This window comes from Dermacentor variabilis, unplaced genomic scaffold (assembly GCF_050947875.1).
Source record: "Dermacentor variabilis isolate Ectoservices unplaced genomic scaffold, ASM5094787v1 scaffold_13, whole genome shotgun sequence".
Taxonomy (NCBI): Eukaryota; Metazoa; Arthropoda; class Arachnida; order Ixodida; family Ixodidae; genus Dermacentor; species Dermacentor variabilis.
In genome coordinates this window covers 37,797,519-37,810,900 of record NW_027460291.1, presented here as the reverse complement: position 1 = coordinate 37,810,900, position 13,382 = coordinate 37,797,519, and the positions used below count along the sequence as shown (strand labels likewise).

The 13,382-nt window shown below is 43.7% G+C and overlaps 1 protein-coding gene across 2 annotated transcripts in view; it reads left to right on the top strand.

The window, feature by feature from the left end:
- The window catches only part of LOC142566750 (uncharacterized), a 236,986-nt gene extending 226,457 nt beyond the window's left edge, over positions 1-10,529 (top strand). For both annotated transcript variants that reach the window (XM_075677631.1, XM_075677632.1), the window contains exon 11: positions 7,074-10,529. In XM_075677631.1, the coding sequence (XP_075533746.1) occupies positions 7,074-7,229 (156 nt within the window). In that variant the 3' untranslated portion in view covers positions 7,230-10,529. The remainder of the gene's footprint in view (positions 1-7,073) is intronic.
- The last annotated feature ends 2,853 nt before the right edge of the window (positions 10,530-13,382 follow it).

Genomic DNA, 13,382 nt, shown 5'->3' with positions numbered 1-13,382 from the left:
CTCCTTGTTGCCATCTGAACTGCTTCAAAATTACTCGACGCATTGCTGCTATGCTACTAAAGTCCCTCTTTCAACTTGTGTTTTTTTTTTTGGCGGGGGGGGGGGGGGCTCTTTTGTGTTACTCGCGCACTGACGGCCTGACCGGCTCTTTTAAAGCCACAAGAACGTGCCGCCAACGACACCCCTGAATGCTCCCTAACCTCTCGCTTCCCCAACGCCCTCCCATGCCCCCATTCTTTCTTTTTTCTTGTTTTCTTTTTTCCCCTCATGGTGTGCCCCCTCGCCCCCCCCCCCCGTTTATCTCTCTTCTTTTCTTTCTTTTCATTTCTCTCCGCATTCCCACCACTCTCCCGCTCTTGTCCCCTCGTCTTGGGAACCACGCTCACAGACGTCAGGCGACAGCGCTCATTATCTCTGAAGTCTCTCCCTTTATAAACAACCGCCACCGACAACAACCGCACGTGACGTCACTGCACTAACTCTTTAAAACTAACAACATGCCGAGGATGAGGAAGCCACCTTCGACGAAGATATGTCCTCCTGTCGAAACGCTGGCCAGCCTTTCTGAGGCACCTTATCCCTGTTTATAAACTTTATACCAAAGTCCCCGATGGTCATCTGGTTATTTATTATTATATTGATCTTGTAACCATGTATAAACACCGCAAAGAGAGAAAGAGAAGTCGGCTAGAAATTTTCTCCTAGATGAGACACTGCACCCACCCGATTGTAGCGGAGAGAAAGAGAAATAAAAAAAAATTAAATTCTGTCTTATTACCTACCGTAACCACGATCTGACTATGAGGCACTCCGTGGTGGGGGACTCCGCAGTAATTTTCACCACCTGGTGTTCTTTAACGCGCACCTAAATCTAAGTACACATGCGCTTTCGCATTTCAACCCTTTCAAAATGCGGCCGGCGCGGCTGGGATCGAACCCGTGTCCTCGATCTCAGCAGCGCAACGACTCGAGCCATTGGCTACCGCGCCGGGTAAAGGAAAAAAAAAACAGCAAGGAGATAACGAAAAGAAAAAAAAGACTAATAACGCACACCATATCGCACACAGAGTACGGACATTACTGACGAAGATCTAGTCCAGTGGTTGAAAAGAATTTAGGACAGCTTTGTGAGCCTCATAACGAGTTCAAGCACGGCCATTCGAAAACAAATAAATTGTTAAACACAAAGAATCAAACAATGAGCTGTTCAAATAAGCTGGTTTCTATAGGCAAAACTATCGCATTTGTTAAAGGTGCCTCCTCAGTGGGTTTGGGCATTGAAAAAAAAAAAAAAAACGGCTTAGTACGTAGACCACGCGGTCACGATCCTGTTTGCAAAACATTACACGTCATATGCATGTTGCGGGAACAACTGAAAATTCAAACGAAAGCCCGTGCGCCCAGAATCACACAGCAACCAGGCTCCCCATAGAGAAAGAAATTTCAACAGGAGCGGACACTCCCAATAGCCCAGCCGCCGAATCGACCGTGGCGAACCAAGCGGATGGCATTAACACCTTCCGGTTTCGTTTCTGGGCGCGCGCTTTCTGAGCGCCAGTTGGTACACGCCACGCCGGCTCCGATAATCGGCGCACCAGTATTTATTTTTTTTTTCACTTCTACTGCTGAACCACGCGCGGCCTTGGCGTGGAATCGTTTTATTATTTAGTAAAAATGGTTGCGAACGATCTTTACAAGCCTCCACCGAATCTGTGTCACGTACACTTTCATATGGAAAACGAAAGACGCCTTCTGAAACGATGAAATGCTTATTTTGCTCTATATAAATGCTCGTTCCGGCCTTCTTGTGCATTCATTCAAAGTTGTGGCACCAGGTGAGCAGCATTCGTTGCCGTACGAAGCTCCACCGGATGCCATCAGCTGAAAAAAAAAAGTAAATTACAAGCGTGTATCATTTTGGTATATTGACCTAACAGGAATATTGCGTGTAGAGGCGAAACGTGCCTAAGTGGTGAATGAGCGGCATTACAGATAAATTCACGTTTACATACATTTCGTAGCAAGTAGAATCCTCCCAAACAATACCATAAAATCTGAAGAGAACTTCCGATTATCAAGAATCCCTCCCTTCCTGGGCATTATTTCCTGCACATTAAGAGCACAAATACACGGGTGACTGCGCGTTTTTAAAACAACTTGGCCTCAGTCGGCGCGATGGTACGCCAAGTACGCAGAGGTGGCTATAACACAGGCTCTCAGCCAGACCATGTTACACGCTCGCAGAATGCCTTCTATAGTCGCACTCAAGACAGATTCGTGGGTGCGAAGCCTGTTTTCAGTCTCTCAGAAGACAAATTTCAAGTTCTTGAGCTCCTCGGCGTTATCTTCTACGCCTCCTGCCGGCGCAAGCAACACACTCCCGTGTTATCACTCTCGGCAATTGCTCGTCGCGTTTTCGACAAGCGTGAGTATCGAAATAAGGCATATGTTGTTGCAGGGCCATAAAAAAGCGTCACAAACTTATCCCACTAAAAATTCAGTACACGCAAAACTAATTCGCCACGGCCGGCTTGCTTTTTTGCTAACAGCTTCACAACCCCAGGCGCAGCGAGCATGCCTCAATAGTATCCCAAAAGGTTCCTGAGTAATTACAATAATTTTTGGGGTCAGAGAATGCGTCACGAACTTCTCGCAGTAAGATTCAGTACACGCGAAACTAATTAGGGCACACAGCCGAGCTGCTTTTCGCTACCTGCGTCACTACGCCGAGCGCGGTCACTGTGCTTGAAAAAGTACCCCAAAAAGTATAGAAATTAGTTACACTAACGTCTGTGGTCAGAGAAAGCGCCAAAATTTGTCCCGGTAAGATTCAGTACACGCGAAACTGCCTCACACGTTCGAGGTGCTTTTCGTCATAAAGCCAGGTGTGGTGAGCGTGCCCAAAGACAACCGAAATAAGTTATAATAATGCTTGGGCTCATAGAAAGCGTCGCAAACATCTCCCATTACGAGCAATTAACTCAAGTTAGCTAGGTCTGGACGGCGGAGCTGTTTTTCGATAACTGCGTCACTATATAGGTTCAGTTTTGTGCAGTAAGCCTAAGTATGCTTGAACTGCGCCGCAGAATGTCAAACGAAATTCCTCACCTTGCTGTAGTCCATTAGTGCAGCGGTGCCGTGCCGAAATGCAGACGGCACGCAAGAAAACGCCGGGAGCCCGATAAACGGCCCGGGCTACATCCGTAACAGACGAGTCACCGAGCAGGCGAGCTTCGCATGCGCAGCCGGCCTGGCTCGCTTCGGCAGGGTTGCCAGATCGCTCCAACCACAGGTCGCCAAAGTGGCCTCCGTAGTAGCCCAAATGTAGCCAAAAGCGAAACTTTTGGGTAGCCCAAAAGCGTTGTCTTTTTGTGAAGTCATTTCTTAAACATACTGAATTAATTTTCGGCAAGAATACCTACATATTAGTTTTCCCACGCTTGACCACGCATGACCTCCGCGCGCATCCTCACGGTGGCCATGCGGCACGGAAAACAGATACTGCAGAAGCACAAGAAGTGCGCAAACGCTGGCATGCAGGCAAATTCATGATAAGGCAAATGCGGTCTTCATTGCAAATGCACCGTTTTATTTTTCCCAGAGCACCAAAAAATCACCCAAAGTACAACTTGCAAATACCACCGCGCACTAAACACGCTAAGCAATGGCATGCATTCAGGCGTTCTGTATTACTACTTTACAGCCCATGATAATTTCGCTTAACACCACACAATACACCAAACGAAAAACTACAAAAAAATGCAAGACAAAGTCTAACACAATAGTTGGCGGCTGGTACAGAATCTAGTACGATATATAGACATATAAAAGTATGCTATGGTTAATCATCACGTACTTATTGCGAAGTGGAACTGCTTTGTCCATACAAAATGTCAGCTGGAATGGGACAAAAATTCTTGGCCCGGTTTAAAATCCTTGTAATAGCCTCCGTTCCTGCCAGGCCAAACTTCAGGTGGAAGAGCGCTGCCAATGTCTCGTTCGACAATCTACTTCGAAGGCCGGTTTTAATGAGCGAGACCTGGCTGAACACACGTTCGACGGCGGCATTTGATACGGATAGTGATAGCAAAGACAGGAGGAGGGTTTGTAGTTGTGTAGGGAACGGATGGCTGTGGTGGCTGAGGGCCAACGGAAGAGGATATGTTCCACGTTGGCGTTGGAGCAGGGGCAATTTGGGCAGAAAGGGTCCGCGCGAATTGCCACAGAGGCGCCTTGCGGCAGGCAGAAAATTCGGCGAATTTCGGTTAGGTTCAGCTCGACGTTCTCTCTCCGTTCTGGCGCCGAGGTCACCCGCGGCGCACCGTCAACAGGAGCTAAAGGCATCTCATGCTTAAAACGTAGGACGCCGCAAGCTCACATGTGGAGAGAGCAACTGTCTATGTTCGCTGGCGCACGGGTAGCGTTAGTTCGCGTATGGAGACGTGTTTCCTGAGGCCAGCTTTCTTAATTAAAATTATCAAAAGGCCGCGATTCTTGACCTTTTGACATACATATGTGTTCTCTAACAGAGAACTTGCAAATTTTGATTTTGTAACAGACGCGCTCAATTTCTTTATCGTGCTGTCGTCTGCATTTTGATTCCAATGTGCTTTTCATTTGTGCTTACTATATTTACTTTTTTTTTACACAGGAAAACGATGTAGCCCAAAAATAGCCACGTAGCCAAAAGGAAAATTCTGACGTCAGCTCGGACAAAAAGTAGCCCAATTTGGCTATTAATAGCCCAATCTGGCAACCCTGCCGCTTCGGTGGCATGTCTGACGAACGACGCATGCATATGGCGCGTCTGGCGTGCCGCTAGCTTGTTGCTAGGTGACGCAAGAAAAAATAAGTCGCGAAGTACAAGTTCATTTATACGCAAAACTATTTAGTTTTAGCGGGAAAGAATAAAAAAATAAAACGTTGTCTGTAAGTTCATTGCACATTCGTTTTTCGGATGCTCGCGTCAACTAACGGATGGAGTTGACACTAGGCGTGACGTGTTTCCTGTTGCCATTTGTTGCCGAGTGTCCCCTCTTGTTGAATTTGTTTCTATATGGGCTCCCCACCAGCGAACATGACTTCGGCTACCATGTCACAACTCCCGCCTCCAACGTTAGAGATCTGGACGCGATGCAGCGCGTCCCAAAGAACCATCAGCAACAAACCTGCAGCACTCCCGTGAACTGGAGAGAGCCCAAAAAGTGGTTTTAGATTAGGATGCCCAGGCGTTGGGGGACACAACGCCAGGTGTGCAAGAAGGATACGAATGGAGTTTCCGTTCCCCCAACGTTTTCTAATGTAGTTAAGTGGAAAAATGGAATGTGGGCATAGGGCTGGAGACGTAAGTGCTACGTGGGATTTCGCGTGCTTTAATGAAGGTATGGGAGGAATCTCGCTTGCTAGGGGAAGCGAGGTTCTCTCTAAGCTTTTTTACCGAGCCTAGCTAGGGAGAGAACTCTTCGCACAATCGTCATGCAGCATCCATTTTCTTTCTATCTCCATTTTAATAAACCGGTTTGAAAAGTAAACAAACAAACTCGACATCTTTTCACAAATTCCTGCATGCAATCAGTATTAAAATGCTGCGTGGTGAAGGGCCCTTTAAGACATGAAGGCACGCCGTCGGAGCTGCTTACGCACTGCTAGGAGCGTGGGGTATCAAACCAGAACTGAACCGAAAGAGAAAAAAAAAAAAACGTTCTTACGCGAACTGCCGAGAACGTTACAATTTATTTTTTGCGGTCGGCAAAAAAGAAAAACCTCAGCAGATAAATGACACTAATTATCAACAGAGAAGTTGTGTAAAGTTATTTTGCCAAACTTCAGAAGCCCTTTAGGGGCTTGTTTTAACTAATTCTACTCCATACTTTGCTAACTCTTCACTATATCCAATGCAATTTCATTGCTATACCCGAGGCCTTTCCATTCATTCACTATATCCGACCTTAGCACTTCTGTACTCCCCATTATATCCGACACATGTTCCTGTATAGTTCGCGCACGCCAGTGTCTGGCTCTCCGGCTGAGTTCTCTCGCCCACGACCTGGTTGTACGGCCGTTTTGGGGCTCTGACGTGGGCTGTGTGGCTGGCTGCTCTGCGGTTTGACACTGTATACCAGCCAGGCCGCCGCCACACGCGAAACTCCCTTTAACAGCTTTGCTATAAAAAAGAGTGGGGAAAGCTTTGGCTTTTATGATGCGGTTATTGATTCTTGGTAATAAGAGCTCGTTAAATGTTAGAGAGCGTTTAATAATATAATTAGGTAAGCACACTGTGAACATCACAGTTGGCACAATGCTCACACAGCCGTCCCATATATATTAATGTTATTTGAAATGGCTGTTATACATATGCATGCATGTTGCATAATTCCTTGTGGATGTAGCATAGAAACAATTACAGCGTGCTAAAAGCAATAACAAAGGTTACGGCACAAGTGAAAAATGTAGACAGCGATCGCAGTAGAAACCTAAGTTTTTTTTTTGGTCCACAGTTTTTCTTTTGTGTGGTTAGCCTTCAGTTCATTCGCTTTTGAGTTCAATATAAGCCATAGTAGGTGAGCAAAAGGGGAGTCAATCTCAGTCTATTTAAATGATGAACAAAATAAATATCTTGACTTCACTAAGCGGCACGTCAGGCTAATAGAGACGCCCTAGTAAAGAGCTCCAGATTAATTTTGACCACCCAGGATTCTTTAACCCGACCCAAAGCGCGGTACGTGAGCGATTCTGCGTTCTGCCTCGTTGGTATGCAGCTGCTGCTGATGGCGACCTAATCAGTGACCTAGTGCTTAGCTCCAGAATGTCATTATCACTGAGCCATTGTGGCAGGTATTTAAATGATGAATGAGGCATAATAACACGAACCAATTTTTATAATTCCTGAAAATATATCTGTATATGGGCAATAAATGGTTGAGCTCGTTGAATCTGTGGGATTGGGCTGTGATAGTCCATGTGCAAGGTGGATTGAAGTTGTGACATCACAGGAAAGCTGGTCTGCTTGGTGGGAGCATGCCAAGTGTCAACATAACCGCAATGTGTCATCTTTTGCTGTGCATTTATTACAGGTGCTACAAGGGCTACTCGACATCGGAGACGAGATACTTGAAGTAAATGGCACCGATGTTCGTGATGCGGATATCATGACGGTGAACTCGCTCATGACCAACCAAAGCACATTACTTCTCACCGTGCTGCCTTACATCTGCCGAAAAGACATTTGATGCAAGACTGGCTATGAACATCCCACCAAACAAGTGTCGGCTGTGCACCATCTCATGACAAGTCAGCTGCTCCTCTGAAGTGAGGAACTCTGTCATCTGCAGTGTCACCTATGGGGGCAAGCTTGTAAGATAAATATCCAGGTAATACTGATTACACAAATGCAGCTGCAACACACTTTCCACACTTCCTTGAATTGTGATTACACAGATGTTATACATTCCATTTATTGCCTTGTCAATCTTCTGTATGACAGTTCTTTTGATTGTCCTGGCCTATCCTGCAAACATGTGATATGAGGCCGCACACTATGCAAATTGTTTGTTTTATATCTCCATTTGAAAAGCGTACCTCATCAATGTTCTCAGTGTTTGAATCCTTGTACTTTCATGTGTACAGCACTTGTTCACTGAAGAACACAATGACTTTAAAACACCTTCACAGTATTGTACCATTCTCCCTAAGCATATTTTAGATGTAAAAGTACCTATCACAAGTGCCTGATGGTTGTTCCATCACATTATTGAATGTTATTCTTCTGTTTCATTACACTTTTCTGAAAGTTTTCATGTTGTATAAAGCATATTTATTGCATGTTTACGCTCGGAACATATTTCATGATTGTTTTAAACATAGCAATATAGACACAATGAAAAATGCAGGCAAGCTACTAACACAACTTGCTTATCCTTAAACCATAAGCATTTGTCAAAACATATGTAGTGAGAACACAGTTGTGAAAATCAAAATGACGTTTTTATCCTTGAACTATCCCTTTTATAAATGGAGATTGACATCGTTGCTTTTTCATTCTGCCGGCTTCAAATGGTTGCCTGCTGAGCTAGAAACTCAACTCAGCTACATGAGATTCCATTGAGATGCTGAAACTCAGCTCACTTTTTGTCCATTAAGAGTGCTGTTCTGAGAAGCCAATACAATCTGAAGATGAACATGAAAGTTTGCTCTCCATGTAAATGATCTAAAAGCATAGTGCACCATTTTATGTTAACTATAGATCAAGGCATGGGTTCCACATTACTAGAAAGTATGTGGAGTGTTGAAATGAATGTTGCAACGTGAAATGCTCAAGTCGAGGTTGCAGAAAAAAAGTTTTGTTTTAGGCGAGGTTTTCATAATTACTGATAGGGAAAAACAAGGAAAATTTTAAGAAAAGTTAGAGAGGTCGCAGTTGAAATGAAACCAGCTTCAAGCTGTAGTTTCAGTTTGATGCTTGTTTTAATGAAAATTGCATTTTGTGAAATGCATTTCGCATAAAAAGAGAGGCATGAAATACATTCACTGAGACTTTAGTGATGCCAACCTACATCATTTCTATTGCAATATAAATCGCTTTATCATTTAAAGGTCACAGGAGTGTCCTTTCCAAAACTTTCTTTTTTCGTCTTACGAACCGAACAAAAAAACAGACAGAAAAGAAGCCGACAGAATGGGCGCTGACTCGCAACTGAGAAGTTCATTGAAATTAACACATAATTTATAATCGTGTCACGTGCACCCCTGAAATGTTATACAAGAACAAGCATGATACGTAATCGGGAGCATGCTCATACAGCCCAGACGTCAACATTGAGTGCATGATTATGTGTAATCTCTGTTTTTTGAAGAAAATTTAATTCACTCTGTGATAATGACACCAAAGGGTGACTGATGGCCACATCTTCTGCTTTACAAATACGGAACGCTTCTACTATTTTCCTTATAAGTTGTTTACTATCACGGTGAATGATTATGCATTGCTCAAAGTAGGGTGTGCAGCCGCATGTGCCCATTGTGCTCAGATCTGCACAGCCTATCATTCTTGCTGGCCCTTTCATGCTCTTTCAAGTGAACGTTAACGCAGTGCCCCGTCTACCCCATATCACAATTATGCACGATAATGACAACTGGTACACCACACCCATTCTACAGGGACCGAATGTGGACTTATGCTTAGTGCTGCACTTGTTGGAAGGCAAATCTTTTTCTCGGATTTTTGCTAAACAGGAGCACAAATATTGCTCATTTTCTTTCGTGCCGTAAAAACAACGTCGACCAGTTTCCTTTTTGCCATGCCCTTTGACATACGATGCACATATGGCATGACAGCCTGATGCTGTTGTGTATTATCCAAAGCAGCATAATCCAGGATTGTGTGATGCGTTTAGTATAGATGTTGCTGACCTTTATTATTCAATGCCCCAAGCTCAACTACTTGGTAGCGTTAAGCCACATATAACAGAGGAAAACAATGAAGAATAGAGTGTTGCAAGGTGTGAATTCTTTGTTGAAAGCTTTCTGGAGCTGCTAACGTTCTGATTGGCATCGACAATAATAGTGCGGGAAAAGGCAGGTTTAGTACAGTAAAATGAAGTTTGCGTTGGATTGCGCATAGCACCGGTGCTCAGTAACATTATTTTAACGATTTGTAGATAGGAAGTTGCAGAGTTGCTTTGACACCTAAGTGCGGAAAGTGCTTCGATAAGTGAATGATTATCTTGTGGTAATGGAAAAGTGTGCTGCCATTTGTAGGATGCATGATGTTCCGGAAATTTTCAAGGAAACTGGACGTAGCTTGAAGTGCACTTGTGCAATGCCAAAAGTGGGTGATATGCAGTTTCTGGATTTGAAGTTTAAGTTGAAATTGGGACCAGCTTTGTTCGATGTACGCCCTTTGCTCACTAAACCACTCTTGGAGCACACTTCGCCACACTCTATTATCATGAAAGGGGGTATCGCAGTCTCGTGCCTAAAGGCGACGCTGTGTAAGTCACGCCCAGAGACCACTCAGGGGAGCTTCAACCAGCAAGTGGGTAGGCTGAAACATGCTGGCTACCTGGCACATTTGCTCACCCGTTCTTGCGAGGTTATTTGTTGACTAAAAGAAGGCGGCAAAGGCCATATGTGCATCGTATGTCACATGGCCTAAAAAGCGGGGCAGAAAGGAAGTAGGTTGATGTGATTTTCCTCTACCAAAGAAAATAAGCGGCATTTTCGCTGCTGTTCAGCGGAAATCTGAGAAAAGGATTTGTCTTTCCAACAAGTACGGCTTAAGCATAAGTTCACATTCGGTCCCTGTAGAACGGGTGTGGTGTACCATTTGCCATTATTATGCAGAAGTGTGTATATAGGGTAGACGGGGCACTGAATTAACGTGCACTTGAAAGAGCGTGAAAAGGCCAGCAAGAATGATAGGTTGTTCCACATCGGAGTGCATTGTGAAACATGTGGCTGGAAATCCTGGTTTGAGAAATGCACTATGACTCACCGTCATAGTAGTCAACGCATAAGAGAAATAGCACAAGTGTTCTGTATTTGTAAAGTGAAAGATATGTGCATCAATCACCCTTCAGTGTCATTATCACAAAGTGAATTGAATGTTATTTAAAAGCAGATTAGGCATAATCATGTGCACACAATATTGATGTTTGGGCTGTATGAGCATGTTCCTGACTACATATCACGCTTGTTCTTCCATGACGTTATGGAGTGCGTGTGAAATGATCGTGTATAAAATATGTGTTCATTTCAATAAACTGAGCAGTTGCGAGTCAGCGCCCGTCCTGTCATCTTCTTTGCTGAATGTTTTTTCTTTGCTCGCCCAAATGTCCGTTCTCCTAAATTTCTGAAGCATTGGTTGGCACCACTGAAGTTAGTTTCTTCGAAGTCTAGCTTCTCGTGAAAGGACAACAGTGAATAAAAAAACAGTTTAATGCATAAACAAATAAAGAAAATCCCAACAGCTGTAGGCATCCTTTGATTTGAAATAATAACATGCCGAGAAATGACATCCTAATACCGGCGTCAATGTGAGATGATTGTAAATCAGAACAAATCTACATATATTAGTACTTTTTACTGAGAAATCAAAACTTCTTCCTAATTTCTTTCACCTCATATTTTGCACTTCGCAATTTACGGCCTGCTGTAATTAATTGATATGTGATGCTAGTAGAATATTTCAGCGAATATAATATCAATTCTCTTAGTATAAGCATGCTTTTAATGTTTCTGCAAGCCACCATTCAGGAGTTTGAGTTAATGTCAGTGTGTTACGAAGGTCAGAACAATCGTACCATTCCAGTGTATGTGATGAAATCTTTAAAAATGCACTAGTTTTCCCGCACTACATATGCACTACTCTGAATAGAGTGTGTCTACTTTGAACGTAGGCCAAGTCCGCAAGTTCTCCGTGTGGTACCTGTTAACAAACTTTCGCTTTGTATGCATTTGTTTACGCTATCTCTTGTTAGACTAGTGAAATTTGTGTGCGCCACAGCGAAGGCGTGACTGTGAAATATTTATTCATTGATTGAACAGCGGTTTTCCTGTTATTATAGAAAAATCAGTTTTTGTCCATGGATGCTGTTGCAATAACTCTTGTGTGCCCTCTACGTTAAAAAATTTAAAGGATACACTGTACACTAAATGTGCTCTCCCAGTGCTTTCTTGTTGGTCTTATGTGCCACCGCTGGTAATATTAACATGTACAAATGACGAAATGTAGTTCATTCTTTTTAGGTCTTTCGAGCTCCATCAGAGCTATGCACAGAAGCCCCTCTATCATGTTGAGCCACTTGTGGAGTTCTCTTTGAGGATGTTTTGACATGCAGTATGTAATCTGTTACGCGTGCTTATTGTGAAGGAGTGTTGAAATCTGTATAGCTTTATCGTGTGTACCTGCTCGCTTGAGACTTTTTTGCGTGTGCACTTCAATGAGGGCAGGCTGTCGACACCTGTACTTTGCAATGTACAAGTAAGGAAGCCGCTAAAGGGGTAGATAATCTACTTGGCACTAACATGCTTTTTTGCAGATTGGAACATGTAAAGGCTCTCATGGAAGGGGGGTGGTCGCTCTCGTGTAAATTTTCACCTAGTGGACTGTCCATTTCGACCGCTGCTGATTGGCTGGAGCTCAACCAGCCAGGAGGAACGTGACTGTTGGTGTCTGTTTCCTTCGAGCCAATCACCTCATAGCAGCAGCCAAAATGTACACTCCACTAGGTGTACATTTACAGAATAACCATCTTCCCTCCATTCCCCCCTCCCCCACACCCTTGGTCTAGTGTACATTCTTTGGTTTGCAGGATATTCACAAACAATTGAAAAGAAGACATGTGGAACAGCAACTAGCCAACATGGAATTGTGCGCTCAGAATCATGTGGCCTCAAACCAGTTGGCAGTGTCTGTTTTCTGATAGTCGGGAGAACATCGCACCTGCAAATTAAACAGGGGTTGTATGTGAAAAAATGTTTAACTGCAGGTCTGGCTGAAAAGAGCATTTATGTTAACATATAACTGGCAACCACACTGGTAGGGGCGTTTTTTAGCTCGCATATCATGAAACCTTGTAAAGCCAATGCAATCGGGAGATTAAATGGCAAACTTGGGTGTGGTCAATGTGGGCAGGCTGTCGATACTTGTACTTTGCAATGTACACCTAAGGCAGCCGCTAAAGGGGTAGATAACCTACTTGACACTAACATGCTTTTTTGCATATTGGGAAATGTAAAGGCTCTCCTGGAATGCATCTGAAATATTAAACTACATTAAATGGACAAAAAGGCAACTGGCATTCAACAGACTATATGCTGATCTCCGTAACTCAGCCGTTGCGTGCCTTGTCAAATGCGAAACCGTACAGTTGAACGAAACAGTGCAAATGGTTTATCCCATTGATGTTTGTCCTTTACATTGTGTCATAAGTTTAGAGCCACTATCAGTGGTAGTAGCTCATTTGACAATGAAACAAGGAATTGTTATTACTATGAGGGGCCATCACCATGTGCCTAAATGCGGCCTGCTATATTAACGTACTTTTTTACCAGATGCATGAAATTTAATGTTCGAATAATAAAGCACCCTTCTGTAACAAAAATGTGTCATGTGTTATTCTAGGCACAGGTGCCGGTTGTGACAGTGAGTGCTCATGGATGAGATCTCTTCATGTTAAATTGACGGGTCACACGTGACACAGATTGACGGGGCGCACGTAAACATTAAGCGAATGTTTACTGTAATTCATACGGCCTGCAGGTAATATTACAAACCTTAATTCATGAAAATCTGGAATACTTTGCTATTGCCTTTCCGTCGAAACTGTTTTTTTTTTTGCACCCGCCGTGGTTGCTCAGTGGCTATGGTGTTGGGCTGCTGA